Source organism: Ammospiza nelsoni, chromosome 24 (assembly GCF_027579445.1).
Source record: "Ammospiza nelsoni isolate bAmmNel1 chromosome 24, bAmmNel1.pri, whole genome shotgun sequence".
Lineage (NCBI taxonomy): Eukaryota > Metazoa > Chordata > Aves > Passeriformes > Passerellidae > Ammospiza > Ammospiza nelsoni.
The window spans coordinates 2236956-2264792 of record NC_080656.1 but is presented as its reverse complement, the minus strand read 5'-3'; the positions used below and the strand labels follow the sequence as shown (position 1 = coordinate 2264792).

General features: G+C 57.0%; 6 protein-coding genes across 9 annotated transcripts; 2 read left to right on the top strand and 4 right to left on the bottom strand.

The window, feature by feature from the left end:
• Window positions 1-133: 133 nt before the first annotated feature.
• Window positions 134-6954, bottom strand: LOC132083492 (sperm surface protein Sp17-like). Its single transcript, XM_059488187.1, has 4 exons — window positions 6801-6954; window positions 6180-6250; window positions 2667-2816; window positions 134-340 (listed from the first exon to the last, which is right to left on the bottom strand). The coding sequence occupies exons 1-4, from the start codon at window positions 6952-6954 to the stop codon at window positions 134-136; spliced, it is 582 nt and encodes a 193-aa protein (XP_059344170.1).
• Window positions 6955-7411: 457 nt separating this feature from the next.
• Window positions 7412-12984, top strand: SIAE (sialic acid acetylesterase). The gene is made up of 10 exons (XM_059488333.1): window positions 7412-7578; window positions 9096-9260; window positions 10271-10434; window positions 10517-10655; window positions 10741-10924; window positions 11216-11325; window positions 11409-11542; window positions 11710-11864; window positions 11947-12142; window positions 12217-12984. Exons 1-10 carry the CDS (start codon window positions 7527-7529, stop codon window positions 12496-12498), a joined length of 1581 nt encoding a protein of 526 aa, XP_059344316.1. The 5' UTR covers window positions 7412-7526; the 3' UTR covers window positions 12499-12984.
• Window positions 12985-13129: 145 nt separating this feature from the next.
• PANX3 (pannexin 3) lies at window positions 13130-16283 on the bottom strand. The gene is made up of 5 exons (XM_059488449.1): window positions 16103-16283; window positions 15289-15431; window positions 14974-15188; window positions 14203-14867; window positions 13130-13390 (listed from the first exon to the last, which is right to left on the bottom strand). Exons 1-5 carry the CDS (start codon window positions 16281-16283, stop codon window positions 13329-13331), a joined length of 1266 nt encoding a protein of 421 aa, XP_059344432.1. The 3' UTR covers window positions 13130-13328.
• Window positions 16284-17294: 1011 nt separating this feature from the next.
• RPUSD4 (RNA pseudouridine synthase D4) lies at window positions 17295-21150 on the bottom strand. 2 transcript variants are annotated; one of them, XM_059488475.1, is made up of 7 exons: window positions 20901-21150; window positions 19752-19917; window positions 19343-19544; window positions 19037-19130; window positions 18796-18929; window positions 17907-18004; window positions 17295-17767 (listed from the first exon to the last, which is right to left on the bottom strand). In XM_059488475.1, the coding sequence occupies exons 1-7, from the start codon at window positions 21057-21059 to the stop codon at window positions 17757-17759; spliced, it is 864 nt and encodes a 287-aa protein (XP_059344458.1). In that variant the 5' UTR covers window positions 21060-21150; the 3' UTR covers window positions 17295-17756. The 2 variants fall into 2 exon arrangements, with proteins under 2 accessions (XP_059344458.1, XP_059344457.1); XM_059488474.1 differs by having other exon boundaries at window positions 18796-18946; window positions 20901-21146.
• Window positions 21151-21175: 25 nt separating this feature from the next.
• On the top strand, window positions 21176-26659 carry HYLS1 (HYLS1 centriolar and ciliogenesis associated). Of its 2 annotated transcripts, none has more exons than XM_059488476.1 (2): window positions 21176-21259; window positions 25706-26659. In XM_059488476.1, the coding sequence occupies exon 2, from the start codon at window positions 25730-25732 to the stop codon at window positions 26507-26509; it is 780 nt and encodes a 259-aa protein (XP_059344459.1). In that variant the 5' UTR covers window positions 21176-21259; window positions 25706-25729; the 3' UTR covers window positions 26510-26659. The 2 variants fall into 2 exon arrangements, with proteins under 2 accessions (XP_059344459.1, XP_059344460.1); XM_059488477.1 differs by lacking the exon at window positions 21176-21259 and adding an exon at window positions 24466-24525.
• PUS3 (pseudouridine synthase 3) lies at window positions 21229-27714 on the bottom strand. Of its 2 annotated transcripts, XM_059488473.1 has the most exons (5): window positions 27701-27714; window positions 24361-24794; window positions 22663-23213; window positions 22160-22350; window positions 21229-21786 (listed from the first exon to the last, which is right to left on the bottom strand). In XM_059488473.1, the coding sequence occupies exons 2-5, from the start codon at window positions 24745-24747 to the stop codon at window positions 21497-21499; spliced, it is 1419 nt and encodes a 472-aa protein (XP_059344456.1). In that variant the 5' UTR covers window positions 24748-24794; window positions 27701-27714; the 3' UTR covers window positions 21229-21496. The 2 variants fall into 2 exon arrangements, with proteins under 2 accessions (XP_059344456.1, XP_059344454.1); XM_059488471.1 differs by lacking the exon at window positions 27701-27714 and having other exon boundaries at window positions 24361-24983.
• Between the last annotated feature and the right edge of the window lie 123 nt (window positions 27715-27837).

The window sequence follows — 27837 nt, the reverse complement described above, 5'->3', positions numbered from 1 at the left end:
GAAGGATGCTCCATCCCAAATCTCTGCAGGGAAGGATGCTCCATCCCAAATCAACAGAGCAAAGGACACTCAGAGCAGCATCCTCGCAGAAATGACCCAGTTTTGGGGGGGAAGAGCGGGATTTGGGGGGTACCTAGTCGCCGTTGCGGAGGTCGCCGCCGCGGGTGCTGTTGGCGCACTCGGCGTCCTTGGTTTTCCGATCGATCTCGCCCCCTTTGATCTTCTTGCGGGTCATATGGCCACGGAAACTAGCCTGGATCTTGGCAGCTGCCGCGTTGGCATCGGGATCGTCCAAAGGGATGTCCAGGATGTCCTCGTCCAGCTTTGTGCAGGCTCCCTCCTGGCGGTGCCAATGGCAGGGTTACAGCTGGGACCTCAAACCTCAATCTCAGCCCTCTCCCCAAATGAATCTGCTCAAGAAGGTCTTAAATGAGCCCCTGTTCTAAGAATTAGGTTTACTCATTAAAAATTGCGCTCCTTTGCTAAAAATGAGGGGTTTTGTTAAAAATCAGGGTCACTTGCAGGTGTCTTGGGGAAATGGCAACCCTGGAGCACACGGCTGCAGGAAGCCAGACTCCAGCCAGGGTGATAATGCAGGGAGAGGAATATCCGTGGAGCAGAGGATGGGTTCTGGGGGTATTTTTGGCAGGGGGCTGGAAGCCATCCTGCACAAAATGAGCTGGTCATGCCTCAGTTTCCCCTTTCCTCATAGCCTGTTGCATCCTCCTGCATCCCTCCTCAGGGCTTTGGTTGGAAACATCAGGAAATTTAGGAAAGCAGTGATGCCAGAAGGGAGGAAAAGCCCCACCAAGGACAAATCACTGTAACCCATTCCCCCTCTGCCACAGCCCAGCAGAGCAGCTGGACTCAGCACCAAGTTCAATGGGAAAAAAAGAAAAACATGGGAAAATGAAATGAGGTGGAAATGAGCTGGCATTGGATGATCCAGTGCCAGCAGCTGTGGGGGTGACACCTTTGTGTTGCCCCACAAGCCCTTAAAGGAGTTTTGGGGGGCTTATTTGGAAGCTGTAGATTCAGGGGGGCGGAAGCTCATCCCATTGGAGCATGCCATGGCTCCACCAAGTTGCTCAGGTTGTTTTACCATTGTGAAAGGTGAGGATAGTTCCAAGGTGGAAATGATATGTCCAAGGTGGAAATGATATGTCCAAGGTGGAAATGTTATAGCCAGGGCTGGAAATCCTATAGCCAGGGGAGAAATCCTATAGCCAGGGGAAGGAAATCCTATATCTAGGAAAGAAATCCTATATTCAGGAGAGTTATCCTGTATATGCAGAGGTGGGGGAGAATAACCTATATCTAGGGGAGAAATCCTATATACGGGTGGGAGAAACCTATATCCAGGGGAGAAATACTATATCTGGAGAAGGAAATCCTATAGTCAGGGGAGAAAACCTGTACATGGAGGGGCATATCCTATATCCAGGGGAGAAATCCTATATCCAAGAGAGAAATCCTATATTAGGAGAGAGGAAATCCTATATCCAGGGGAGAAATACCATATACAGGTGGAGGAAATCTATATATGTGGGGGCATTTCCTATATCCAGGGGAGAAATCCTATATTCAGGGGAGAAATCCTAAATTCAGGGAAGAAATCCTACATACGGGTGGCAGAAACCTATATCCAAGTTGAGAAATCCTGTATATAGGTAGGAAAAATATATATTCAGGAGAAAAAAATCCTATATCCAGGGGAGACATCCTATATTGAGGGAAGAAAACCCACAAACCCATAAACAGGGGGCCATATCCTATATTCGCAGGAGAAATCCTATATCCAGTGGAAAAACACCATATCCATGGGGTGAAGATCTCTATGCAGCTGATGAAAACTTGTATCTAGGGGAGAAATCCTATATTCAGAAGGAGAAATCCTAGATAGGAGGGGGAAAAGTCCTATACATGGGGGAGAAATCCTATATCCAGGCAAGAAAAATCCTACATCCAGGCAGGGAAAATCCTATATCCAGGCAGGAAAAATCCTATATCCAGGGTGGGCTTTGCCTCTCTGGAGGTGCTCGGGAGGAGAGATGGGGGCTTTTCCCTGTGCTGCTGTCTTAGCAGGAGGAGGAAAACGGGGGAAAAGTGGGGAAAGGGGGAAAAAATGGGGGAAAGGGTTAAAAAAAGAGGAAAGGGGGAGGAAAAGGGGGAAAGGGGCACGAAAAGTCAGGGGGTCAGGGAGAAAGGATGTGGTTTTCTCCCCAAGCCGGTTTAGCAGGAGGAGGGGAGCTCACCCTCGGGTGAGAAGAGAGGAGTGCACCCCAATTGAGCCCTTTTTCCATAGGCAACCCCCGATCCCACCTGTAGAGCAATTGTGGGGTGGGGGGAAGAAAAAGCTCAATAAAAGCCGGATTCGAGGTCGGGGGGGATTTTCCTCCGTGGGCTGTGGGGTCAGGCTGCTGGCCGTGGGATGGAGCCCGAACTGGGGTGAGCGGGAGTGGGGATCGGGGGGGCTGGGGAAGGAGCAGCAGCGCTGGGGGGGTCTCAGAGTTGGGTGAGCTCTCGGTGGGCGCAGCACCCCCCGCACCCCAAACCCCCCCAAAGCCCCCAAAGCCCCCAAAGCCCCCAGCGCGGGGGGTCAGGGATGTGTCAGGGATGGAAGGCGGGAGCGGAGCGGGGCCGGGGAAGGGAGCACGGGCACCTACATTGCAGCAGTCCATGGCGGAGGGCGGGTGGGCGGCCAGCGGCGGGCGAGGGGCTCCGGCAGGATCTCGCTTCCCCGGCAGCTCTCCCGGCGCAGGTGGCAAGTTGAGCGGAGCCGCTTGCCTACGTAATGCGCTTTCCTCCGGGCGAGCCTATCAGCCCGACACCCCTGCCAGGCTTTTGGGGGGGAAGGAGGGGTGCCTTATTTTTTTTTTTTTTCCTCCCTTTCTCCTTTTTTTTTTTTTTTTTTTTTTTTTTTTTTTTTTTTATTTTCCCTCCTCCAATTTTATTTTGCAGCCTCCAACTCCCTCCTAACACTTAAAGGAGCCGGCAGCTCGCTTTGGAGTTTCGTGGAACACAACATCACATGCAGGGGATGCGAGCCAAGATGTGATGAGCCCTGCCTTTGGCATGGAGGGTTTTTTGGGGGACAAAGCTATAGCAAATGGGGGTGATGGATTCATTTTTGGGGGGTACATGACCCACAGTGATGCTGGAGGCAGGTTTTGCCCCCCGGGTTGGTTTGCATGGGGGGGAAAAACCTTCTTGACCTACTTAGGACTTGGTCCTGAAGGAGGGTGAGGATGAGGATGGCAGGGATGAAGATGGTGAAGAAGGGTGGGCATGGTGGGACGCAATGTCCCGCTGAGCACCCACAGAACCCCGGGGCTGATGTGCCCAGCTGCACATCCCAGCAGGGGAGTGGGCTCCACTTTGGCGGCCTGGGGGTCCCTTCCCCACTCGTAGGAGCATCTGTCCCCCCCACATTTGGGGTGTTCTCCAGCCAGACCTGCAGTCCCAACCACTTTCTCACCCTCGGTGCTCCCTGCAGACCCTGCTGCCACCCCAGACCACGCCGAGGTGCTGGGACTGGCAGGGCGAGCTGGAGCACCCCGGGGAACGGGAGGGACCCCCAGGGCAATGCGGGGGGCTGCAGCCCACACCCCCCCATCCCTGCCTCGCTCGCCTCTAATCCGGGTTTGGGAGTTGCTAAGCAACTGCACAAGTCGCCCGTGGGCTCCGCGCCGAGGCTGCTCCAGCCAGCCCCCAAAACACAGCCTGGCCCCCCCAAGGCGGGCACAGCGCCCCGGCCCACCCGCACAGCCCGGCCCCGCTGCCTCCCCCTGGCCAGGTTTGCTCACAGGGGTCATCCTGCCTGGGGGCCTGGTGGCTCTGACCTTCCTCTTTGCCACCATTATCTTCACCATCATCATCCCCATTAGCATCCCTGTCCCACTGGCACTGAAATGGGCACTGCCCCCTCTGCTGCCACCAGCCCTGTGCCCATCCCTGACCTCATCCCCATCACCTCCACCACCTCCTCCATCCCCACCATCATCCCTGTCCCCATCTCTATCACCATCCCTGTCATGATCCCCATCCCACTTCTCATCCCCATGCTCTTCATAAAGCCAATCCCTGCTCCCATTCCCAGCTTCAACCCCATCACCCCTGTCCCCATCCCCATCATCACCCTCATCCCTGGCCCTGTCCCCTGCCACATCACCATCCTTGCTCCCATTCTCATCCCACCTCCATCTCTTTCTCCACCTGCTGAGTGCAGGTGGTGTCACCTCTTGTCCCCTGACACCCGAGCTCCCAGGACCTGCTCCCCATCCCACTCCACCCCATCCCATGCACATCCCACCACTGCCACCTCCCTCAGCAGCTCCACCCACACTTGGAGGTTGATGGGGGTCACTCCTGCCCCAGCACAAGCCAGGCACCCAAATTCCCCTTGGGAAATGCTCCCAAGCATCCCTCAAATTCCCCCGTGAGGCACCCAGCTCTCCCACTGGAGAGCTTTTCCACCATCACTTCTTTCCACCAGCACACCATGGTGGGTGGGGGGTGGGAATAGCTCTGCTCCAGAAAACCCTGCTGCAGCTTCCAGGAGAAGCCTTGGCAGCTCTGCTGGGATTTTTGATGGGAAGAGATCCTTCCCTGGATTTTAGACCCTCCAGATCCATCACTGCCTGCTCCAATGAGAGAAGACCGGCTGTTTGTTAAGTGGGAAGGGTTTTTTGGGCTGATTGATCTGAGTCAATCATTCGGGGTCACGGATCTGAGAAGTTAGCCCCAAAAGGAGGATTAGTCCCTCAATTAGCCCCCAGAATCTGCTCCCTCCGTGGCAGCCGGGTCCTGGCAGAGCCGCCGAGCGCCGCCGTCTCCCGCAGGCTGCGGCTGCGGAGGAGGGACGTGAAATGCCAGAACATTTCTAATCATTAATGGCGGGTTTGAGCCTGTTCCAGGCTCTGCATTTTTCTCCCTGGACCCCTTCATCTAGAGGATGCTTTTTCAGGTGCTCCAGCACCTCCAACATTTGAATTCCAAGGCAACGACTCAGATTTTGGAAGGGCAGAACGAGAAATGCAGCTGGCGAGACCTGCTGAGAACATCCCGCCGTCGTGGTTCGAGATGGTGGCACCGAGGTGTTAAAAAATCCTTTAAAAACAGGGGAAAAATCCTTAAAATCAAAGGGAATTGGATGCTGGAATGCTGCCCTGGGCGAAGCAGGAGCCGGCAGCCGGCGGGGCGGTGCTGGAGGGGGGGTCAAGGCGTAGCTGGTTGGCATCAGCCCCGGCACGGGGTCCCCGCCAGCTTTTTTTCCCCATCCCTCCTTCCTGTTTTTCCCGGGGGAGCCGCTGTCATGCCCCGTGCCGTGGGCGAGCGCCACATATGGCGATGGAAAACAGGAAAGAGGGGGTAAAAACGGGGTGAGCATGGATGGGGGGGTTCAGTCCTCTCCAAAAATAGAGCAGCCGGCTTCGACGCAAACCCCACTTTTTGGGGGGGATTTTGAAACCACGCTGTATTGGAAAATGTGAATTTCACAAGTGGAAATAGGACTGGGGTCTCTTGTGTGCCCCCCAGAATTCCATGGAGGTATCTCAGCTTATGGAGGAGCAATGTCACATCATTCCTTCACGCTGGGATGTTATGAAGTTTCTTCCATCCTCCAGGGATGCAGGGGCCTAAATATAGAGGCTAAAAATATCATCCCGTACTCAGCTCAGCCCCAAACCCAGGATTTTTCGGGGAGAAATCTCAGGTGATCGACATTAATAACAGCGGGGACCTCGTTAATAAAATTCCTCATTAAAACAGCACCGCAGGGGCAGGATGGGAGTGCAGCACTCACCCACGGGAAAAGGGCAGGAGCCAGGGGAGGACCAAGGGGCTTTTTTTAGTTTTGGGGTTGGACAGTGGGAAATGGGGGATTTGGGGCAAGTGCTGCGGTTGCATCTCCAGAGAGGCGTCCCAGTTCATGAGGGTTATGGGGACATGCTCCCCTTTGGCTCCTCTCCACTCGTTTTGGGGTGGAATCACAGTGATCCAGAGCTGTGCCTGCTGCCTGCCCCTGCTGGTGCTGCCTGCTACCCCTCTGTGTCCTTGGCCTCTTTCAAGCCCTGGAGGAAAGAAGAAAATTTAGATGCTGTGGCACAAGGGGGCAGGGACAGGGTGGGAGCAGGGACCAAGTGTGGCTCCTGGCACCTGAATGGAGGACAGCCTACCTCGGAAGGAGGCCAGGTGAGACGGTCGTCCTCCAGCATGGCTCCCCACGCCACCGGGTCAATGCCACCAGCTGGGGAAGGAGAGGGCTTGATGCCACATGCAGTGGGCACCTGGTACCACGGGTGATGGGCACATGGGACACGCACAACATCCTGGGCGATGGCACAAATGGAAGGCCTGATGGCCATCGGTGGTGGACACTTGGGACAGGCACAAGGCCGTGGGCAATGGGCACAAGGGCAGGTTTGGGCACACAGGAGAGGCCTGATGGCCAACGGTGGTGGACACTTGGGACAGGCACAAGGCCATGGGCAATGGGCACAAGGGCAGGTTTGGGCACACAGGAGAGGCCTGATGGCCATCGGTGGTGGACATCTGGGACAGGCACAAGGCCATGGGCAATGGGCACAAGGGCAGGTTTGATGTCCTGGTGATGGGCACACAGGAGAGCCCTGATGCTGTAGATGGTGGGCACGGGGGGCAGGACTGACACCCTGGGCAAGGGACATGTGGGGCAGGCCTGATGCCCTGGTGATGGGCAGATGGGGCAGGCTGGGCAGGCAGGGCAGTGTGGACAGGGGATGGCAGTGTGAGGGTGGCTGCTGGGCAAGGCCACTCACCCTCTCTGCTCTCCAGCAGCTTTTGGAAGTACTGTGCTGCAAAGGCCACCACGTCGGTGGGCTGCTCCCGCAGCACTTCCCGCGCCAGCCCCTCCAGCAGGTTCCGGAAGCCGGCGGGCACCCTCATGCTGGTGTTGGCGGCGGCGATGGACATGGTCGCTTCTCCTGGACCCTCTGCAGCGGCACAGCCCGGGATTCACCGCGGTGCCACCGGGCAGCGCCGGGACTCGAACCCGGGCCCAACGTGTGAGGGGGCCAGAACCGCCGCTAGGGGGAGACACGCTCCCTGCCCGCCGCGCACGCGCGCGGCCGCCTCTCTCTCTACGCACGCGCGGCCTGTGCGGGGTGAGCGGGGGCGGGGGGGCCGCGGCTCCCGTTCCCCCGTGTGCCCCGGCTCCCGTTCCCCGGTGTGCCCCGGCTCCCCCCGCAGCTCCGCAACCCTCGGCCCCGCGCTCCCGGCCTTTCCTCTCGGCTTCTCCTGTCAGAGCCGGACGGGGCAGCGCCTGCACCTCAGGCCGTGCTGCGGACGCCGTCGCTTGGCAACCGCTTCCCCCATGGGCGGGGCGTGCCCAGGCCCCGCCCCCGCGCGCCGGGCCCGCCTGAGGGGCGGGGCGGGCCGGGGGTACCGGGGGGCACCGGAGGGTACCGGGCGGTACCGGCCCGTACCGGGCAGCGCCGGGGAGTACCGCGGCTCCCGGCGCCCTCGCAGTCCGCTGTGCCCCCAGGATGGCGGCGTGGGCGCTGCTGGCGCTGCTGGCTCTGGCTCCGGCGGCCGCAGGTAAAGGGCTGGGCAAGGTCACCCTCCGGCCCCCCAGCCCCGCGGGCATCCTCTGCAGCCGGGCCCTGGAGCGAGCCTCCCCTGAGACCCCCCGAGACCCACTTCGGGGCGCTTGGCACCGCCAGAACCCTTGGCATCACAGCAGCCCGGCTCCAATGCCGAGGGAATTCCTAAGCCCTCCCAAGCCCTGATTTGGTGCCCTATGCACGCTCCGACCCTCGTATGTACATTGGCATTTCCCCAACCCCTTTTCGGATGCCCCTCTTGGCGCCTCCTGTAAATCCTCCCAGCCCCACTTTGATACCCTGTGAACCCCCAGCCCCTCTTTGATGAGGTTGGCACTGCCCTGAGCCCCACTTTGGGGCCCTTGGCATCCCCTTTAGCCCAGTTTTGATGCCTTTATTACCCCCCACCCATCTTTCACACTCTTTGCACCCCCAAGCTCTGCTTCTATGCCCTGTGCACTCCCAGAGCCGCGGTTTGACACCCTCTGCACAGCCTGAGTCCCACTTTGACAAGCGTGGCATCCCCCCAAGCCTCAGTTCAATGCCCTTTGCATCCCCCGAGTCCCACTTTGATGCCCTTCACACCCCCAGCCCCTCCCCAACGCCCTTGGCCCAGCTCTGCTGCCGTGGGACGATGCTTTACGTAAGGTGGGAGCCGCATGCGGCTCCTTGGTGGTGTCTCGTGGGCTCTCCTCCCTTCCCTCCTCCCTTCTTCTTCCCTTCCCTCCTCCCAGCTGCTTTTTATAGCTTCCACTCTTCCCTGGCGTCTCAGTTTTAAGCTTTTTTTTCTCCTCCGACTTGTTTTTTATATAACTCCCGGAGCCTTGTGGCATGAGGCAGCGGGACCAGCGATGCAGCTGACTCCTGAGGGGCCAAGAACGTCGTTCCTTTCCTTTCCTTTTCCCCTTTCCTTTCCCTTTCCCTTTCCTTCCCTAAACCCAGCCTAGGATGAGCTGCAGAGCAGATGAGGCTCCATGAGCTCTGCTTTGGTCACTGGGGTTCTCTGCCCAGATCACCCCTCACACATTCCTTCTCACCCCCTTTTCAAATATTATTTTCTTTTCACACTGCAAAAATGGGGCTTTTGGGGGTACCAGGGCTGAGCCTTCTCCTTCCATCCCCACTGAAGGTGCCTTTGCCAATGCTGCACACCCGATGTTTTCTATCCCACCCCTTGACAAACCTTTTTCCAAAGTAAAAATACATCAGAACATTCATTAACAAGGCTGGGCTGGGAGAGACACTCCCATGCTGCTATTAGAGGAATTTTTACCAAAATCTGTACCCAAATCCATGTAATACAAGATGCAACATGGTCTCTATATTTTAGGAGGTGAATTCCCTCTTGTGGAATTTAAATTCTGCCTCTTCCTCAGCTCTGTGGTGGTTTTAACCGCCTTAAAGCTGACCAGGAATCTGTAAATTAGGTGGGATCTCAAATAATCTGTATTTAAGAGGGGGTCAGGGTGTTTTTCTCTGGGAGCTGATGTGTGCACTGTTTGCTGATTCCAGGGGGGATGCTCAGCTTTGCCTCCTACTATGGTGACCACATGGTGCTGCAGCAGAAGCCCTCGGGGGCCGTGGTGTGGGGCCATGGGGAGCTCGGGGCCGTGGTGACCCTGACTCTCTCAGGTGCCAGTGGCCTCGTCATCATGGAGAAAACAGCACAGGTTAAAGGTCAGTCCCAGACTTTCACTAGAAATCGATGGTTTTGGTGGCCAAAGAACTGCTCTGAGCCCAGATCAGAGCCGGTGGTGGGGTGGGTGAGACAGGGTTTGGCACCACCCCTGTGTTTGTCACACCCTGGGGCTGCAAGGTGCTGGTGACATTGTGCTTTTCCCTCTCCAGGGGACCTGGGGGACTCAGCCATCCCCTCCCCAGCAGTGCAGCCTTTGCTCACTGTGGTTGCCAGCAGTGGCTCCCGTGGGCGCCCAGAGGGAGCCGAGCTGCTGCTGGAGTGGGTGGCACCGCACAGCCTGAGCCCAGCAGAGAGGCTGTGCAGGGGACAAGGGGAATTTACCTTCTCTCCCTGTCTAAACCAGGTCTGAGGAACCTCCAGAGCACTTCCATGTTCTCTTTTGATCTCTGCCCTGTGGGATCTCTAAGCCCCAAAGGATGTTGCCTGTGCAAGCAGAAACTTCTTGGAGCTGGGAAGGCTCAGGGGCACCTCAAATCCCAGCTACATCTCTGCCTGAAGAGTTGGGAGGGAGCTCATCACCTTTGGAGGGTAAAAGTGCTGCCCAAGGGCATCTCCATAAGATGAAGAGCCTGGGGGTGTCTTGTGGGAGAGCAGCAATCCAGGAGATCTGCAGGATCCAGCCAGAAAATCCATGCTAAGCTCCAGCAGAATATCTTTACGCTTCGATTTGGCGCCTCTAAAATTAGCTGGAGACATCTCAGTGTCACACACACCAAGCTGCTCCTGTAATCCCAGTTCCTCCCAGCAGCTTCTGCTCTGACACACATTTGTTTTCCAGGTTTTCTTTTTTAACCCCTAAATTCCTGCAGGAGAAAGGTCCTTCTGATGCCAGAGGGCTTCTGAAATCTATTTCCTCAACCTGTCTCTGTGGTGGAGAAGCTTTTCCCTGTTGCCTGTCCTTCACCACTGGTTTATGGCTGCTCATCCAACATCTTGGTGAAGGTCTTGATAAGGGTGGTGAAAGATAAGCACCATCCTCTTCCTCCAGGACCTTCTGGGACTTGGAGAGCTGTCCTGAACCCAATGGATCGGGGCGGTCCCTATGCACTGACAGCTGAGCAGGGCTTGGAGAACGTGACACTGTGGGACATCTACTTTGGAGACGTGTGGCTTTGCAGTGGGCAGAGCAACATGGCAATGACACTCCTGCAGGTAATGCCCCTCAGCACAGAGCAGGCAGACCAGGTAGGGATGAGGCAGGGAAGCACCCTGCATGCTCCTGGCCCTTCTTCAGGTGGCCAATGCCAGCCAGGAGCTCGCTGCCGCCGCTCACTATCCCTACGTCCGTGTCTTTGCTGCGGCGCCTGCCCGCTCCACCGTGGAGCTGGAGGACCTGGAGCAGATTGATTTGCCATGGTCCATCCCAACAGCTGGTGAGTGCAATGTGCCTCCAGAAGAGAGCTTGGAAATGGGTTTTTTCCCACTGTTTCCCTTTGCAGCCTGCTGTTTCTTGAGCAGAAATCCTGGGCCACGGGAATTTCACCTACTTCTCGGCCGTGTGCTGGCTCTTGGGGCGCTCCCTGTATGAGGCTCTGGGGACCCCCATCGGGCTGGTGGAGGTGGCCTGGGGAGGGACCCCCATCGAGGCCTGGTCCTCCCGCCGGGTTCTGCAGGCATGTGGGCTCCCAGAGGACACAGGGAGGTGAGAGAAGGTGCTGTGGAAACGTCTCCTGCTCTGTACCACGCTGCTTTTGGGGAGCATCCTCATCCCTTCCCACCTCACTTCTTCTCCCAGAGCCTCACAGCCCCCTCTATGCATCATTGTACCCCTCTGGATAAAAGCCCCTCCTGTGCCAAGAGCATAAGCACTCATATCTTATGTGGGTAAAGGGAGAAGAGAGGGACCCCAGATCTCCCTTTGCCGTGGTGCTTGCTTTAACCAAAAGGTTGCCATGGGCTTTGTGCCCCCCTTAAACCTAGCTTTGTCTTCCAGCACCTCCCCACATCAGCATCACTCTGGCCCAAAAACACCCTCGGTGCTCTGGAATGCCATGATCCACCCACTGCTCAACATGACCCTGCGGGGCGTCGCTTGGTACCAGGGTGAGCCCCCATTTCTGTCCCCTGGGGTGGAGCAGCCCCCACTGTCCCACCAAGCTCTCACCAGCCCTTCTTTCTGGGGACAGGTGAGGAGAATACCCTGCTAAACACAGACCAGTACAACTGCACCTTCCCTGCACTCATTGCTGACTGGCGCTGGGCGTTCCACACCGGATCAGCCGGACAGACGGAGCCACGTCTCCCCTTTGGCTTTGTGCAGGTGTGGGGGGTGAGAGGGGTGACATCCTCCCTTGTCCTTCGGGGATGCCCAGGGAGAGGCTGCTGTCAACACAAATGCATCCTGCCAAGTGCTGAAAATCGCAGGCAGGACCACAGTGGCCAGGTTTGGGATCTGAGCCAGTCCCCCCTGTCCCCTGTGCCTCACAGCTGTCCACCTACCGCCGTGAGAGTGCAGATGACAGCTTTGCCCGGCTCCGCTGGCACCAGACAGCCGACCTGGGCGTTGTTCCCAACGCCAGGATGCCCAGCACTTTCATGGCTGTGGCCATGGATCTGGGGGATGAGCACTCTCCCTATGGCAGGTGAGTGAGTCCTGGGCTGAGGTGAGGGTGTAGGGATGGAGGGTTTGGGTTCCAGCTCCATCTTTCCCCTCTTCCTGGGCAGTGTCCACCCCCGCGACAAGCAGAGCGTGGCTCACCGACTGCTGCTGGGTGCCTTGGCTGTGGCCTATGGGCACAAGGGCCTCGTGTTCCAGGGACCATTTCCCACCAGGGCTGTCCTGGAGGTGACCAGGGGGCTGCTGAATGTCACCTACAGCCAGGAGCTCATCTGGCGCCAGAGGGACGCACAGGCATTTGAGGTGAGGAGTGGGATATCCTCTCCAAAGAGCTGCAGAAGGGAAGGCAGCACTGATGGGGTTTCTCTGCTCCCCAGGTGTGCTGCTCCAGCCCGGCCTCCCCATGCCAATGGCTGCTGGCACCAGTGGTGGCAGTAAGGTCCCACACGGTGACGCTGGCCCTGAGTGGCTGCAGGACACTCGTGCTGGGGCTGCGCTATGCCTGGGCTGAGTGGCCCTGTGAGTACCTGGCCTGTCCCCTCTACAACTCCCAGGGGCTGCCTGCACCCTCCTTCCTGCTGGACACCGTCCCTGCAGGGAGCACTGCTGAAGGGAGGGAGCTGCTGCTCCTCCCCAGCTCTGGGTTCCCCCTAAATTAGGGAGATGAGTGAGCTCAGAGCTCTGGCAAAGCACTCATGGCTCCTGGCACTGTCCCTTCCCAAGCCATGGAATCAGAGACTTCATTACTCCCTTATTAATTAAACAAGTTTTCAGCTCCTCTGTGGACTCAAGCCAAGGCTGCAGGGTGGGGGGAAGGGGGAAAAGCCAATTTACAATTAAATATATGAAAAATTATGTAAGGCAAAGCAGGAGGACACACCAATGGGAGCTGAACCCCTCACTGCTGCTCCCTTGCCTATGGAGCTGGTCCTGGCCCCCCAGACACCCCATTTCTCTGGGCATGGACTGCTGATCCCCAGGGTGGGGTGCTCACAGGATCCAGGGATCAGCTTCCAGCTGCAGGGTGGAGAGGGGGAGAGAGGAGCTCTGCCAAAAAAAACATGGCCAAACAGTAAGGCTGGGCTGGGACAGGGAACTGTGGAGGGCTGCGAGTGCCTTCCACCTCCCTCTCTTAATAAAAAGTTAATAAACCAACTCATTTTATTCCTGGATCTCTCATTTTATTCCTAGATCTTTTTTTTCCTTCACATGAGCGTTCCTAATCCTCCATGCCCCACTTCTTGCCAAAAGAGCAGGGAAATTTGTGTGGAAGAGGCACAGCGTGGCACCCAGTGCTTAGAATAAGAGACCCAAGAGGTTCTGCACAAAATATTGATTGTTTAACCCTTTTTGGCTGGACAAATGTACAAAAGAAGGGGAAGGCCAGGTGCAGGAAGCACAGGCGGGTTCAGCCTGGCTGCTGCAGTAGAGCTGTGTCAGAAAAGTGGATCCTGGGGTGACAGGATCCCTCCTGCTGCCTCCTCCTGGGTCAGGCAGAGCCGAGTGAGTCCCGTGAGGCTTTTCCCATCCTTTCCACTCCAGGCTTTGGTTCTAGACAAGGGGGAAGAGCAAGCAGTTAATTAGCTGGGCAATGGCAGACTGGGATCTGGGCTTTTTCCAGCACCGAGTAACTGGCCCAGAAGCCAGCTATGCTGGCCCTGGGTTGCCGTAGTAATGAGGATGCAGAATCCAGCTCTGTCTGTGGATTTTTTAAAACATAATTCAGACTGTGTGTTTAGGACCAGGAGTGAAGCCCAGGCCTCTCAGCTCCTACCTGTGGGGCTGGGCTGTCTCCCACAGCCTGCAAACCACTTGCCATGGGCACCAGGGGTCCCTGTGAGACCCCAGAGGAGGCATCCAGCTCCCCAAACACATGGGAGAGGGAGCAGTGCAGGTCCTGGGAATGTGGTTTTATCTTGAAACCCATGTCCATCTCCACACACAGCACCACTGTGCCCACCAGTGCCATATGAACAGGAGAAGGGATGCAGGCATGGCATCCTTGGCATCAGCCCCCCAGGATTTGAAACTCCCAACCCCACTCCCAGCAGGATGAGCTGCCAAAAACAGGGACCCTCCCAGCCCTGCAGTTTGCCCAGAGCTTGGATTTAAGCAGCAATCTCTTGGCTTGCTGTTCCTATAGCAACCCCTGCCCACACTTTGGATCGAAGTAGCATCACACTCTGCATGCCAGAACCCCTTCCAGGATTTGTCAGCCCTCACAGTGACCCCCAGCTATGCCCCAAACCCCTTAAAGTCTTGGCAAAGGATTGAGGGTGGTCCAGCCACATATTGAGGGTGGGATCTTATGGTGTGGGAGCCAAGAGAAGAGGGAAGAAGCCGTCTCTACCCTAAAAGCCTACCTAGGGCTGCACCATTGGAGAGGGCTGTGCTGCCTTCGGCCTCGGGGGTGCAGGATTGGTGTTTGGGCTTGGTGGTCTCCAGCCCAGCCAGCAGTGTCATGAAGTCAATGACAGTGTCGATGTCCTCCTTGTTGGCAGTGGCTTCCCTCAGGGCGCTGACGGCGTTGAGGCGGCTGAAGGAGGTCAGCTCGGAGATGTTGGCACGGAGGAAGAGGAGGATGACATTGAGGTCGTTGAGGGGGCAGGTGAGCATCCTGCGACTGAGCAGGTCGAAGGCAGGCAGCATCTCATAGACAGAGAGCAGCCCCTTGTCCCACTGGCAGAGCTGCAGGGCGTTGTAGATGACCACGGGGATGAGGAGGACATAGACACTGCCAACGGAGAGGCTGATGAGCTGGAAGACGGAGAAGAAGACCAGCTTGCAAGGGATGAGCGACGGGATGTGCGGCTCTGCCTCGAGCAACCCCGTTTTGATGGAGCAGCTGAACTCATCCTGGAAGAAGATGTTAAGGTGGAGAAAGACCAGGTAGAGGCAGGTGGCAGCCAAGAAGAGGAGCAGGAGCAGGTTCCTCAGGATGTAGATGAACACCAGGCCGTGGGCATGCTGCTTGCAGGTCAGGTACCGCTCCAGCAACGGGAACTCGAAATACCTCTCCTGGCGGGCCCTGGGGGTGGAGGGACACAGGGGGAGTGAGAGCCACCCCCCATTTCACCCAGGTCCATCCTGGGTGGAGGGACTCCAAGGGCCACGGTGACCTGGCCTGGCCTCACCTCTCGTACTCCTCCCAGAATTGCTCTGGCTCAGCACTGGCCTGCTGCACCTTCTTCATGTGCTGCACCAGGCGCACGGAGCGGTTGTAGGATTTGTCCAGCTCGTCGATGATGAAGAGGAGGTCGCAGTGCAGGGCGGGGGCAGCAGCGTAGCGCCACAGCAGGTACGGCAGGTACATCAGCACCGCCACCACCAGCAGCGAGTAGGGGAAGGCCTGGGCAAAGAACACGAATGGTCACGGAGGATGTGGAGTTGCTCTTGCTGTGGACATCCAGATGGGATGCAAGGGCACCCAGAGGTGACTTTGAGCCTACCTTGAGAGCCCAGAGGGACTTGGTGATAGCACGTCCCTCGGCATCGAAGCCATGGTGGATGAGGGAGTCCCAGCAAGCCGTGTCGGTGTAGGCGGACTGCTTCCCCGTGAAGTTGGTGGGAGAGAAGCAGCTGATCTGGGAGCCTGGGGCGAGGAGGAGGAGAGCAAATCTCAGCCATGGAGGGTGGAGGAACACTCCAAAGCCACAAGCAAATGCCTTACAGGAGGGTAATTACATCTCAGGCATTGCTTTGAATCAAAAAAAGCCTTTTTCATGGTTGTTTTGGAGCTGCTGTGTTTCTAGCCAGGACTTTTCCATTTCTTCCCAAACACAAACCCTTTGTGTGTAGCAGTGTGTACACAGTGTAGGGAATTACAGACTAACAACTAACCAGCCAGAAACTGGAGTAAAACCAAACCCTCAGGGAGAGCAGTTAGATGGTGGCCAAGGCCAGATTTAGCCTGAGGTCACAAAGTATCTCTCCATGCTGCTGGCACCCTCCTCTCCTCTTCATCCTCCTTGGAAACCAGCCCATGGCACCCAAAGGTGCTGGGCACAAGCAGCTGAGGCTGGGCATTGACTCAGTGCTGCTCCTGGGAATAGCACAGCTGTTCCCACGCTCTCCCACTGAATTATGATCCATTAAAAACAATCAATAAATGCCCATGAGGCAGAACAGCTCCTAAAACTGTTCCAGGCTGTTCCGCTTTGAATCACTACACCATCAAGAATACAAGGGATTTGCCACAACAACCAAACCACCTCTGATGATTGCCCACGACCTGGAGAACACGTTGGAAAAGCCACAACTCACCAGCAGAGAACTCCCGGGCGAAAGCCAGCGAGACGAGGAAGAGGGGCAGCCCCACGGTGACAAACTTCAGCAGGCGATCGCTCGGCAGCTCCAGCCGCAAGCCCTTGGCTCGGGAACTGCTGGGGTCCGGGAGCAGAGCATCAGAGAGCATGTACTCGGCAGCCGTGTGCGACAGGGACATCTTGAAGCGAGGAAGGGACACTGATGAGGGCTGCCCGAGGTGTGTCTGCCGAGAGCCTGAGTGCTGTGTCCGGCAGCTGTGAACGACAGCTCAGGCAGGGCGTTAAATCACCTCGTAATTACAGGGGAAACCTTTTCACAAGCAGAAATAGAAAAACCCACCCCAGCACCGCAGCAGCGGGCTGGGAAGGCGGCTTTGCTCCCTGACAGCATTCCTGCAGGGCAGCGTTCCTGCCCGGCCGCGGCCGCTCCTGGCTCCCCGTGGTTTTACCGCCCTCTCTCATCAGCCAGCAGATTTCTGGCGCTGTGGCCCCAGGGCATGGGGGTCCCCAGCTATTTTCAGCACAGAGACAGGGGACTGGGCCCTCCCACAGCAAAAAGCCCCAGCCAGATACACAGTGGCCCTGGGGGGTATAAAATCCCCTTTGCAGCATCCAAACCAGCCACAGGGGCCAGAGAACATCCTGCTGCCCAGCTCCAAGCTCCTCAGACAGGTCAGGAGACACCAAATGAGGTAATAGTGAGGCAGAACATCTGCAATTCCCCATATCAGCGATCCCTCCTCTTCCTCCCTCTCAGGGCACAGGCAGAAGAATCTGGCCCCAAGGAAAGCTCCCAAGAGCAGGGGACCCCAATAAGGGATTCTAAAAATAAGGAATAGGTAACTGAAGGAGCAGTTACAGAACAGTTTCCCAGCAGCACAGTGCTGAGAAACCCACACCAAGGCTGCTTGCTGGCAGCACAGAGCAGGGGCAGTGTCAGAGCTGCTCAGCCCAGCCAAGCCAAGCAACAACTCCCTGTTGTGCAGTCTCTCAACACAGCAAAAAAATACCACAGCCACTGCCAAATTGCACTTTCGATGGATTTTCCAGTGAAGGGACTCTCCAAATCTGAGCCAAACAACTCTGGAGAGACAACAGCTCCAAAATCTGGGAGGGGCTGCAACCAGGTCTGCTCAAAGCTACACAGGGACTGAGTCCCACCCAGCCAGAGCACAGAGACACACACCACCTTCCCTCAAGGGAACTGGAACCTTTATTGCTCACAGACAAGTTCAAAGCACAAATCAGGCAAAGCCCAACTTTCACCCAGCCGTGTTAGTCTCTCCTAGAGGCTCCTCAGTATGTCCAGCTGCTTTCCTGGGCCAAAAGCCCATGTAGGCACTCACTCTGAATCCAGCAGCATCAGCACCAGCACAGAGACTGCAGGCTTCACCCCACCACTGGCTCCAAGGTGGGCACAGCTGCTGCCACGTGCTGGAGGTGCGGAGATACATGGCACCATTCCAGTCCTGCCTCATCAGTCCTTGGGGATGTCCAGCTCCAGCTTCCTCAGGGTTTTTTGGAAGAAGAGGGGCAGCTTGCAGACAAAGTCCAAGGGCTGGCCCAGGGGCAGGGAGAGGCGCTGGGCGTGCAGGTGCAGGGGCAGGTGCCGAGCCTTGCTCTGCTCCAGCTTCAGCCTCCTCAGGGTGAGCTCAGGAAGTTTCTGCAGCAAGGACAGAAAATGTTCCCCTCAAAACTGCAGCTTTGCAGCTGGGACTTGAAATCCCCAGCCCACGAGCAGCTGGGGGACACAAGGGGCCGTACCCAGCTCCAGCTGCTCCCCAGTGCAAGACCTGCCTTACCTGGGGTGCCAGTTTGCTCCAATGTGAGTATTTGTGATCCCCCAGGATGGGGCATCCCAAGCCATAGGCCAGGTGAACCCGGATCTGGTGCTTCACCCCTGAGGAGAAAAGGGGAAGAAGAGACAGCTGACATCCAGCTGGGCCAGGCCTCACCCTCAGTGCTGGACAAAGCCATGCTGGAATCACTGGCAGCCAGCACCCAGAGCTTTGTCCTAGAAATGGGACAAAGTCTTGTCTAATGACAAGTTCCCCCTTCCAGAGCTGCTGCTGACTGCACAGTGATGCCAGCAGGGGTCTGTGTACAAATCACAAATAGGACAGGACTGCTGTGGAACGTGCCTTGAGCTGTTTGATTTTCCAGCATCAGTCTCATTCCATGTCTATGACAATGGGAAGATGCCAGCAGCTCACATCTCAGGCAGCACACCAAGAATTTAATGTTACAACTCACTTTATAAGTTTCTTGACCAATCACAAAAATCAAAAGCACATTGACAGTAGTTCTGTCTAACCACTATAAGCACACGTATCTTTGGTTAAAACAAGGCTTGCTTATTTCCAATACAATACCTGCTTGTAAGCCTTAAAGCACAATGCACAGAGCTCCATTATTAAGCTTCAAATTTCCTAATATCTTGCTAGATAAACTTTTCTGTAGCTTAGAGAGTTATTCTAGACAAGCGTTAATATACAGACCATTGTTCTATTTGTCTTTGCTTTTCTACAGCTTAAATAATTTTTCTGCTGACCAATCTCACGGCTGCTGCTTAGCTCCAATCTCAGTTCTGCTGCCTCTGAAGCCTGCCTTTTGCAGCTTTCCCAAAACCCTCTGATTTTATGGATTCCCACAGGCAGGGAGCAGATCCAGCCCCGGGCAGGCCCCACTCACCGGTGATGGGCTGCAGCTGCAGCAGGGAGCAGGCAGAGGCAGCAGCCAGCCGGCGGTACCGCGTCACCGCGCGCTCGGCGTGCCGATCCCCGCGCGCCTTCACCACCCGGCCATCCTCCGGACACACGCGGAACCTGGGAGCCAGTGTCCTCTAAGGGTGGAGAGAGGGGAGTTGGGGGACACAGGAGGGGATGCTGGGGCTGCCTGGCCAGAGTGGTGGCTGAGGGAACACAGGATTCACCTTGTAGTGGGATTGGTGGCTCTTCACCTCCTTCTCCACAATGGGGATCTCCACAACGCCCTCAACAGGGTCTGGGTCCCCCAGGACAATTGCCCTGGAAAAGGAAAGCAGAGGTCTGTGGGGTGTGGCTCTCACAGGAGAGGAACCCTCCCCTCAGCCCCTCTCCCACGACCCAGTCCCATAAAATGGTGCTGAAAGGGGGAGATAAGCAACACCCCTCTACAAAATCCCCACACCCCAGGGATTGTCCCCTCACCCTTTTTTAAAGGCCTTTCACAGCCCCATCTTCACTCACGCCTTTCCTACCAGTAGATCTTCTCCACCTGACGGGTTTTGAAGAGCAGACGGATCTTTTCTGCTGCCTCCTTGCTCCGTGCCAGCACCATCACACCCGTGGTCTCCTTGTCCAGCCGGTGGCAGAGGTGGAGGGGCTCAGCTCTCATGTTCTCCAGCATCTTGGCCAAAATGGGCAGCACGTCAGCGATGCAGTTCTTGATGCCGGGGCCGCCTGTGTGACCCAGGGCAGCAAGGAGTCTCACCTCTTGTGCTCCCCATGCACCCTAAATCAGCCCAAAATGCCAGGGAAGGCCGAGATCTGACAGTGACCAAGCCCCTGGAACCTTCCCTGGGAAAGGAAACCCCAGCATAGGAAGAGCAGAGACAGAGGATCACCATAAGCACCACGGAGCCATTTCCATTCCCCAGTCGCCCTCACCGTGCACAGGGAGCCCGTAGGGTTTGTCTATCACCACAATCTCCTCATTCTGGTATAGAGTTCTCTGCTTAAGGATCTTGGCCAGGACGTTGGGGTGAACCTGCTGCAGCTGCTGGCTCATTGCAGCGAGTTCCCGGAGCCATCGCTGTGTTGGGTCCTTGGGGATCTGAGGAGAGAAGGCGACACCAGTGCTGGGGTTTAAACAGCTCTTGGCTCTCACACAGACCTGCACTGGCACCTGCAGCAACGTGCTCGCCTTCCCTGAGCTCCTGCTCCATGGCTGAGGGACAGCCTGGGATCCAGAGGGATTGGGACAAGCTCAGTCAGTGGCCTTGGGGAATCTCATGAGGTTGAACACCAAGGGCAGGTGCTGCACCTGGGCCAGGGCAACCCCCAGGATCATCCAGGCTGGGGATGGAGGGATGGAGAGCAGCTCTGGGAGAAGCCCTTGGGGTGCAGGTGGGGGAGAGCTGGACAGGCCCTGGCCCAGAACCCCCCTGTGCTGGGCTGACCCCCAGCCTGGGCAGCAGGGCAGGGGGGGATTCTGCCCCTCTGCCCCCCAGGTGAGACCCCACCTGCAGAGCTGCCCCCAGCTCGGGGCTCCCAGCACAGGGAGGAGCTGGAGCTGCTGGAGGAGCCCAGAGGAGGCCACGGAGATGCTGCAAGGAATGGAGCTCCTCTGCTCTGGAGCCAGCCTGGGAGAGATAGGAGTGATTATCTGGAGAAGCTCCAGGGAGAGCTCAGAGCCCCTTCCAGTACCTAAGGGGGGCTCCAGGAGAGCTGGAGAGGGACTATGGACAAGGGCCTGGAGCGACAGGATAAGAGGGAACAGCTTCACACCGACAAAACATGGAGTTAAGAAGGGATACTGGGAAGAAGTTTTCCCTTCTAGGGTGGTGAGGCCCTGACACAGGCTGCCCAGAGCACTGCCCCATCCCTGGCAGTGCCCAAGGCCGGGTTTGGAAGGAGCTGGGAGCACCCTGGGATAGGGAAGGTGTCCCTGCCCCTGCCAAGGGCGGAACTGGACGGGTTTTCTCCCATCCCACCCGATTCCTCACCACGAGTCCCGCTCCCCGTGCCCGCCCGCGCTGTGCACGCCGGGACTTGTAGTCCGGACACGCTGGGCCCAGCGACCCGCACTCCGCTCACCTCTCGCTGTTGCTCCTCGCTCTTCCGCAGCCGCTCCGCCAGCTCCTCTGCCCGCAGAGCCGCCGTCGCCCGTGCGCTCCCGCAGACTCCACGCACTGCCCGGGCCAGCCCCGCGCTGCTCCGCCAACAGCGCCTCGCCGCGCCGCCGCCTGCCGCCATCTTCTGCCTCCTTCTCCGCGTCCCTCTGCCAGCCAATGGCGGCGCCGCGGGTGCAGCACCCCGGAGCGCTTGCCCAATGGGAAGGTGCCGCCTGCTGAGCGACACCCGCGCTGGCCAATGGCGGCGCGCGGGGGTGTTTAAACCGCGGCGGCAGTTGCGGGGCGTAACGGAGCAGCGGGAGCGGCGCGGCCGGGTCGGAGGTACCGGGGAGCGAGAGGGGTGGGGGGTCCCAGCCCGCACAGCCTCAGCCAAGCCCTCAGCGCTGCCTCACTGCGCTGGGGCGCTGAGCCCACTGCCCCCAAACCAGAACACACCACCGCTACGCCGGTTTTCTTGAGATTTATAAAAAATAGCACTGAAAAAACTTTTTTTTTTTTCAATTACAGTAATTTAAAAAAAGGGTGAAGTGTCTGCTGCCCTCGTGCCGAGGTGCCCCGTCACTCGGTGTCCATACAGATCCTCTTGGGCAGCTGCTCGGGGGCTCCGCTGCTGCCCCGCTTGCCCTCGGGGGGCTCCCCGGCCCCGTCCCCCGGCAGCCCCGGCCCCTGGGGCGGCTCGATGCGGCCCCTCCGCACGAAGTGCTCGATCCGCGCCTCCAGCCCCTCGCACCGGGGCCGGGCCAGCAGGGGCTTGTAGGTGCGGGCTTGGACCCCTTCCACGAAGCCGCTGATCTGGCTGTGGAGCGGGGGCTGCAGCTCACCCCAGGGCACCAGGCTGCTCTCTGGACCTGTGACATCATGGAAAAACAACATTTAATTATCCCGTCCTTTCTTTTTTTTTTTTTTTTTTTTTCTTTTTTAAAGCAGTTAATCCTCTGTAATTCCCAGAATCCCATAATGGTTGTGTTGGAATGGACCTTCAAGCTTATCTCGTTCCGTGCCCTGCCATGGCAGGGACACCTTCCACTATCCCAGGTTGCTCCAAGCTCTGTCCAGCCTGGCTTTCAACACTTCAAGGATCCAGGGGCAGCCACAGCTGCTCTGGGCACCCTGTGCCAGGGCCTGCCCACCCTCACAGGGAAGAATTTCTTCCCAATATCCCACCTAACCCTGCTGCCTGTCAGCGTGCATTTCAAGTTATTCCCCCCAGACTCCCTTTACCATTTCTGCTGGCCACAGGAGCAGCATCCAGGCCTGCCAACATGTCCCGAAGCACCTGGGTTTTGACGGCGTGGCTGGCCCAGAGCTGCTGCAAGTGTGTCACATTGAAGCCTTGCACCTCTGGGTCGTAGAGCCACTGCAGGTCTGGGAACTCGCAGTCATACAGGACCAGGGGGAACTCAACCGCCATGCTGGAGACGAGGAGGAACCACAAAAAGGCTCAAGAACAATTGATCTGCCAAAACCAGCCCTAACCTTCACAGAACTTCCTTTCTGAATAATAAGTAACTTAATTTTCACCAAATACCAAGGAGTACAGCTATCAAAACTTTGCTCAAGAGCAAGAAAACAGAGATCCTTGTGGATACATTCCAGTGAGGCCACTGGCAGTTTGTTTCCATGCATGAGACTGCTTCATGTGTTGGCATGGCTTGCCAGCAGCACTCCAGGCACAGCTGTTTCTCTGAAGAGCAGCCCATTGTGTTTTCCAGACCAATCCCTACCTGTACTGTGGTTTCCGCGGGTTCTTCTCCACGTTCAGCAGCTCATCAATGACATCCGGGCTCTCCATGCCCTGGCCAATGAGGAAGAGCACGGCCATCATGCAGCGCACTTGGTGGTACAGGAACGCCTGGCCTGTCACCTCGAACTGGCACAGCCGGAAGGGATCCCGTGGCCTGGCCTCTCCTCCCCTGTCCACCCAGGTCACTCTGGCGCTGAGGATCGTCCTCTGGAAGTTGAGCACCCCGTTGGCCACGTCCATCTTGCAGAGGTTGCGGAAGTCGTGGGTGCCCACGTAGCGCTGGGCCGCGCTGTCCATGAGCGCCACGTCCAGCTGGGCGCAGGGGAAGAAGTAGCGGTAGGTGCGGCTCAGGCAGCTGAAGCGGGCGCTGAACTCCGGCCCCACGGGCGCCCAGGCCAGCACGCGGATGTCGGGTGGCAGCACCCTGTTGAGGATGTGGGTGTAGCGGAGCTCCTCCTGCTGCCCCCCAGCCTCGTGGCCGTTGAGCTGCTGCCCCCCCGGCAGGCTGGAGCGCAGATCCAGGGAGATCACCTGCAGAAATGAGGAAAGGCACGATTAGAGCGCGGATGGATGGGCGCAGCGGCGTGGGGAGCCAAGTCTTCCCACACCTCTGGGAAATAAATCCAGGATCTCCTACAGATGAAGGTGGCTTCAGTCAGGCAATCCTGCCATGGCAGAGCTGTGAGTGCCTCTGAGGACCCGAGCAGATGCCATGGATTCCATTAATAAAACAGGGAAAGTTGCAGGCTGCCTACGTAGCACAGTCTCGGAACGGCTTCATCTTTAGTCACGGGGTTGTAATGTGCTTTTTTTTTTTTTTTCTCAAGCTGGAGGTGATGACTCGAAGGCAGTAACAGCCTGGCTGGCCAGGAAGCCTGGTGTGGGAACAAGTTCATTCCCCCTGTGGGTGCCGTGTGCTGAAGTGGTGCAAGAGAAGGCACCAAATGCCCTGATTTCATGTAGCTCATCCTGTGAAGGAGAGCAGAGCAGCCATTTGAAGTTAAACCTACGCCAGCTTTGCTTTCTGTGCTGGGAGGGAAGAAAGGAGAACCAGCCCTATGGTTGCCACCAAGGTTGCTCTCTCCCCAGCATCTCAGCCAGGCTCATGGCTCCATGCCCACCAAGCAGGCCAGCTTGCTTCCTTCCCTCCAGCTCCCACTCCCACACTCCCTTCCGCTGGCTGCAGCTCCCCTCAGACCCTTCTGTGCAGGAATTCAGCTGCCTGATGCTGCAGGAAGTGAGCTGGTTCCTAGAGATTTTGGGTTTTTGTAGGGTTGGCAAGTTAAATCAGCTGAGAGGGCTCTGCTGAGGGCAGGGCATCACCAAGCTATTGGCGAATCGGCAGCCTAAAACACATTTTATCCTCCTAAAACAGGAGCCTGGAAAACAACTAATATGGGGGGGAAAATGGCACTAAAATGGATTCAAAGGCCTGAAATCATCATTGCACATGCAGGAAGCCATTGCCAGGTTCACTTCTAGGGTTAAGAGCTGATGGCTTTAAGGAACAAATCCAAGCAGTAATCCCATCAGATCTCTATCCCCCCAAGGAAAACCAACAGGAACCCCCACTGAGGAGATGCTGAAGCCCCCACTGAGGAGATGCTGAAGCCCCCACTGAGGAGATGCTGAAACCCCCACTGAGGAGATGCTGAAGCCCCCACTGAGGATTGCTGACCTGCCCAAAGGCACTGACGCCCTTGTCCGTGCGTCCGCAGCGGTGGTAGTTGGAAGTCTGTCTGTCATCCACCAGCCGTGTCTTCTTCAGGGCTTCAAAGAGCTTCTCCTCGATGGTGTTGGTGGTGTTCTCCTGGCTGGCAAAGCCCTGGTAGCCCCAGCCCAGGTAGGCGATGCGCAGTGCCACGTGTCTGCGGCTGTGGGCAGCGAAATCAAAGGGCCGTTGTTGGCGTTTCCTGGCTTTCCCAGAGGCTGGAGGAGCCTCTCTCCTCCCAGCACCCTCCTTGTCCTCCTGGAGCTTCTCCTGCAGCCGCTTCACCTCCACTTCCAGCTCCTGCACCCTCCTCAGGAGCTGCTCGTGGTCAGTAGCCGTGCTCTCCTCAGCCATAGCCACCACCTTGGAGTGTCAGTTTGTTGCTGATGGATCCTTAGGGTCTGCAGGGAAAGAAAAAAATGGTGGATTTGCATTTTTATGTGGTTTTTATTAGATCTCTTGGCTTTTCCTGCAAAATAACTGCTACCAACAGAGTCAGTCTTTACTGTCTGAGCCCCTTGGTGTTCCCAGGGGAGCACAGACAGGGCAGGGCCACTGGTGCTTAGCTCGGGCAGCTTCATTTCACTCAAATCTCTTTTTTTGGGCTCTTCAATCACTCCTCTTCCCCCAGCTGATGGGATCTGCTCCGTCAGCAGCAGCACGTTCGCGGCGAGCCGTCACGGAGCCCTTGTCGTTTTCACACCTGCATCCCCGCTGCAGACAGCGCGCTGACGGCTGCCACTCATCCCGCCCTGCCATCTGCTCCTACTGCTCCCAGCGCACTTGCGGCTTTTCAAATTGCCTTAAAGAGATCCCAAACCTGTGCTGAGAGTGGAATCTGTGTCTGGATCCCTTTTTGTCACAGGGCTGGAGGTTTACTATCACCAGACTCATAAATGAGCATCTAAACACACTGCACTGAGCCCTTCCCTCCTCTGGAAGTAAAACAACCTCTTGGATGTCTCTTGATTAAATTATGACTCAGTATTGTGGGTTTAGAAGCAGAGGTACAAGGAAAGACCATTAATCTCTCACCCAGTGCATGGAACATGCCCTCTGTTTTTCCATGAGCACTTAATTTATCATATAATTAATTTTAGTGTAGTTTTCTAGCAGGAATTTAGGAGTTGTGTTTGTATTACTGTAGGGAAGAGCCTTCTGCTGGCAGCAGGAGGTTTAGCAGTGCACTGAGAACACCCCCAACCTAAATCAACACCCCTCAACCCAAAAACTTGAGCATCAGAACCCCTTTGACATCTTTAGCCAACCTGAATGTACTGCAGTAAATTAACCCTGGTTTCTTTTTCTGCAGAATCCACCCAGTTTGGTGGGAACCATGGAGAAGGTGCGAAGAGCAGAGCGCAGGGAGCAGCTGGCAGCTGATCTGAGCCCGCATAGCTCCTGGCAGGGATACAGCGACATGCCATCGTGTTTCCAGGATGATCCCTATGCTGACTCATCCATCGTTTCTGGCACACAGTCAGACCTTCCCATGGATCAGAGGGAAGCGAGGAGGTTGGTGATGAAGAGGAAGGTGCTGAGGCACAGACCTGATGGAAGGGTGGAGGTCTCCGAAGAGTCACCGAGCATCAAGTCAGATATAAACACCTGTCCATGGAACCTGGGGCATTCCAGGACTTATATGGATGACGCCATCTCCGAAGGGGGAACAGAGACCACCAGCGGCAACTTGGAGGACTTCCTGCACTATGAGGATGATGAGTGGTTCCTTGAGGACAGGCCCTACTCTCTCCTGGGGGATTTTGGGAGCAATACTGTATCCGAGCGTGCCATGCCCCGCGAGCGATCGCCCGTGGTGCCCGCTTACATTGCTCCACAGGCTGAGAGAGTGAGGAGAACTGACCCGGTGGCCAGACTCAATGCGTACAGGCAGGACTGGCAAAGGTTCCGCTTTCCTGGGCAGGATTCCCACCAGGGCTTGCGCTGGGCCATGCGGACGCAGATGCTGCAGTCGGGGCTGCCGCGCCAGGCGCAGAAGCGCCTCGTGCCCAACACGTACGAGGTGCCCACGACGAAGAAGCGCGACTCGCTGCGCTTCGGTGTGCGCTACGACCTGGCCCACTACAACATGCCCCGCCGGAACACCACCTCCTAGAGCCACAGCCCCGCTGCTTGCTTCTCCTCAACATCCTCCCTAGCCTGGAAAATCCCCCGGTGCACTTCAAGCAGCTTAAGTTTTGGTGTGGAGGAGGTTTTCTTTGCAATGTCTCGGCAGTATCTTTCTCAATAAAGCATTTGCAAAGATTCCTTATTGTTCTGTCGGTTCATTAGAAACACTACAGGAAACATCCATTATTCCAGACTTATCTCTGCATCACCTAACTCTGCTGTCTTTGCCTTATTTTACCTCGTCTTTAAAATAAAGGAGCTTTAGGATGGAAGCAAGGTATTATTAGCACTACTAGTAGTGTTATTACTATTCCTAGTGTTAATTTTTTTTCAAGATATGGGAATGGACTGAAAAAGTGGCAGTGCTGATGCAGTAAAGGGTCCCTGAAAGCTCAGTGAGATGGCTGGAAAAGGGAGCAGGATGATGGGAAGAATGTGACAGCTGCAGCCTGGAATTCTGTGTCCAGCCTCCCCTGAACCTCGCTGGGAGGTGATCCCAGATGGGGGACAAAGAAGCTTGAGGACCTGGCTGTTGCCCCACAGTGAAGGGGTTCTGGCGTCTTGGGGGACATTCCAGGTTGGAGGTCCCCAACTCTCCAGCACCCTATGGGTTCCCATCCATCTGTGAAGGGGTCTTTGTGCCCCAGAATCCTTGACACCCTCCCCAAACTCTTATAGGGGACAGCACCCCAATCCTACAGCCTCCCTGTTCCTTCAGCACCCAAGGGCCCCTTCCCTCCCCTCTCAGAGCCTGTGAGGTCCCTGACTGCAGCAGGGGCCCCTTCCTGCTCTACAGGGTCCCTGTCCTCCAACTCCCCAGGGACCCCACCATGCCCACTATAGGACAGTCTCTATTCCCCTGAGACACCCAAAACCTTATGGGGCCCAGTGCTGGCACCATGTAGGATCCCTCTGTGCAACTGGGCACTCTCACTGCCCTATGGGGTCCCTGTTCCCCAGCACCCCAGGGACCCCCCAAAACTCCATGGGATCCCTGCATCTCCATCACCCTGGGGACACCTCCTTCCCTCTTGGTGTCCCAGGACTCAGCATCCTACGGGGAGAGGGACACAGCCCCCAAGCCCTGCTGGAGACAGGGACCCTCCCTCCTCCGTGGTCCCCAGCTCCGCAAGGTTTCCCAGCACCCTGTGCCACACAGGAGCCCCCCAGACCTTACAGGGACGAGAGCTGGCACCGTGCGGAGTCCCCGTGTGCAGCAGGGCACCCTCACCGCCCTGCGAGGAGCCGGTGCCCAGCTCCCCAAGCACGCCCTCCCACCGCGGGCCCCGCTGCCCGGGCCCTACCCGCTCCCGC

Excerpts from the sequence above, each read along its gene's own strand:
- LOC132083492 (XM_059488187.1), bottom strand. The coding sequence starts at position 6,954 with ATGTCCATCGCCGCCGCCAACACCAGCATGAGGGTGCCCGCCGGCTTC. Across the intron at positions 6,251-6,800 it reads GCTGCTGGAGAGCAGAGAGG|CTGGTGGCATTGACCCGGTG; the intron begins GTGAGTGGCCTT and ends CTCCTTCCCCAG. Across the intron at positions 2,817-6,179 it reads TCACCTGGCCTCCTTCCGAG|GCTCGCCCGGAGGAAAGCGC; the intron begins GTAGGCTGTCCT and ends TCGGGCTGATAG.
- PUS3 (XM_059488473.1), bottom strand. The coding sequence starts at position 24,747 with ATGGCTGAGGAGAGCACGGCTACTGACCACGAGCAGCTCCTGAGGAGG. Across the intron at positions 22,351-22,662 it reads CCGCGGAAACCACAGTACAG|CATGGCGGTTGAGTTCCCCC; the intron begins GTAGGGATTGGT and ends CCTCGTCTCCAG. Across the intron at positions 21,787-22,159 it reads TCCTGTGGCCAGCAGAAATG|GTCCAGAGAGCAGCCTGGTG; the intron begins GTAAAGGGAGTC and ends ATGATGTCACAG.
- RPUSD4 (XM_059488474.1), bottom strand. The coding sequence starts at position 21,059 with ATGGCGGCAGGCGGCGGCGCGGCGAGGCGCTGTTGGCGGAGCAGCGCG. Across the intron at positions 19,545-19,751 it reads CTACGGGCTCCCTGTGCACG|GCGGCCCCGGCATCAAGAAC; the intron begins GTGAGGGCGACT and ends TGGGTCACACAG. Across the intron at positions 18,005-18,795 it reads GCAGCTGCAGCCCATCACCG|GGGTGAAGCACCAGATCCGG; the intron begins GTGAGTGGGGCC and ends TTTTCTCCTCAG.
- SIAE (XM_059488333.1), top strand. The coding sequence starts at position 7,527 with ATGGCGGCGTGGGCGCTGCTGGCGCTGCTGGCTCTGGCTCCGGCGGCC. Across the intron at positions 7,579-9,095 it reads TCTGGCTCCGGCGGCCGCAG|GGGGGATGCTCAGCTTTGCC; the intron begins GTAAAGGGCTGG and ends TGCTGATTCCAG. Across the intron at positions 11,865-11,946 it reads GAGCACTCTCCCTATGGCAG|TGTCCACCCCCGCGACAAGC; the intron begins GTGAGTGAGTCC and ends CTTCCTGGGCAG.
- HYLS1 (XM_059488476.1), top strand. The coding sequence starts at position 25,730 with ATGGAGAAGGTGCGAAGAGCAGAGCGCAGGGAGCAGCTGGCAGCTGAT.
- PANX3 (XM_059488449.1), bottom strand. The coding sequence starts at position 16,283 with ATGTCCCTGTCGCACACGGCTGCCGAGTACATGCTCTCTGATGCTCTG. Across the intron at positions 15,432-16,102 it reads CGCCCGGGAGTTCTCTGCTG|GCTCCCAGATCAGCTGCTTC; the intron begins GTGAGTTGTGGC and ends TCCTCGCCCCAG. Across the intron at positions 13,391-14,202 it reads CTCCAATGGTGCAGCCCTAG|AACCAAAGCCTGGAGTGGAA; the intron begins GTAGGCTTTTAG and ends CCCCTTGTCTAG.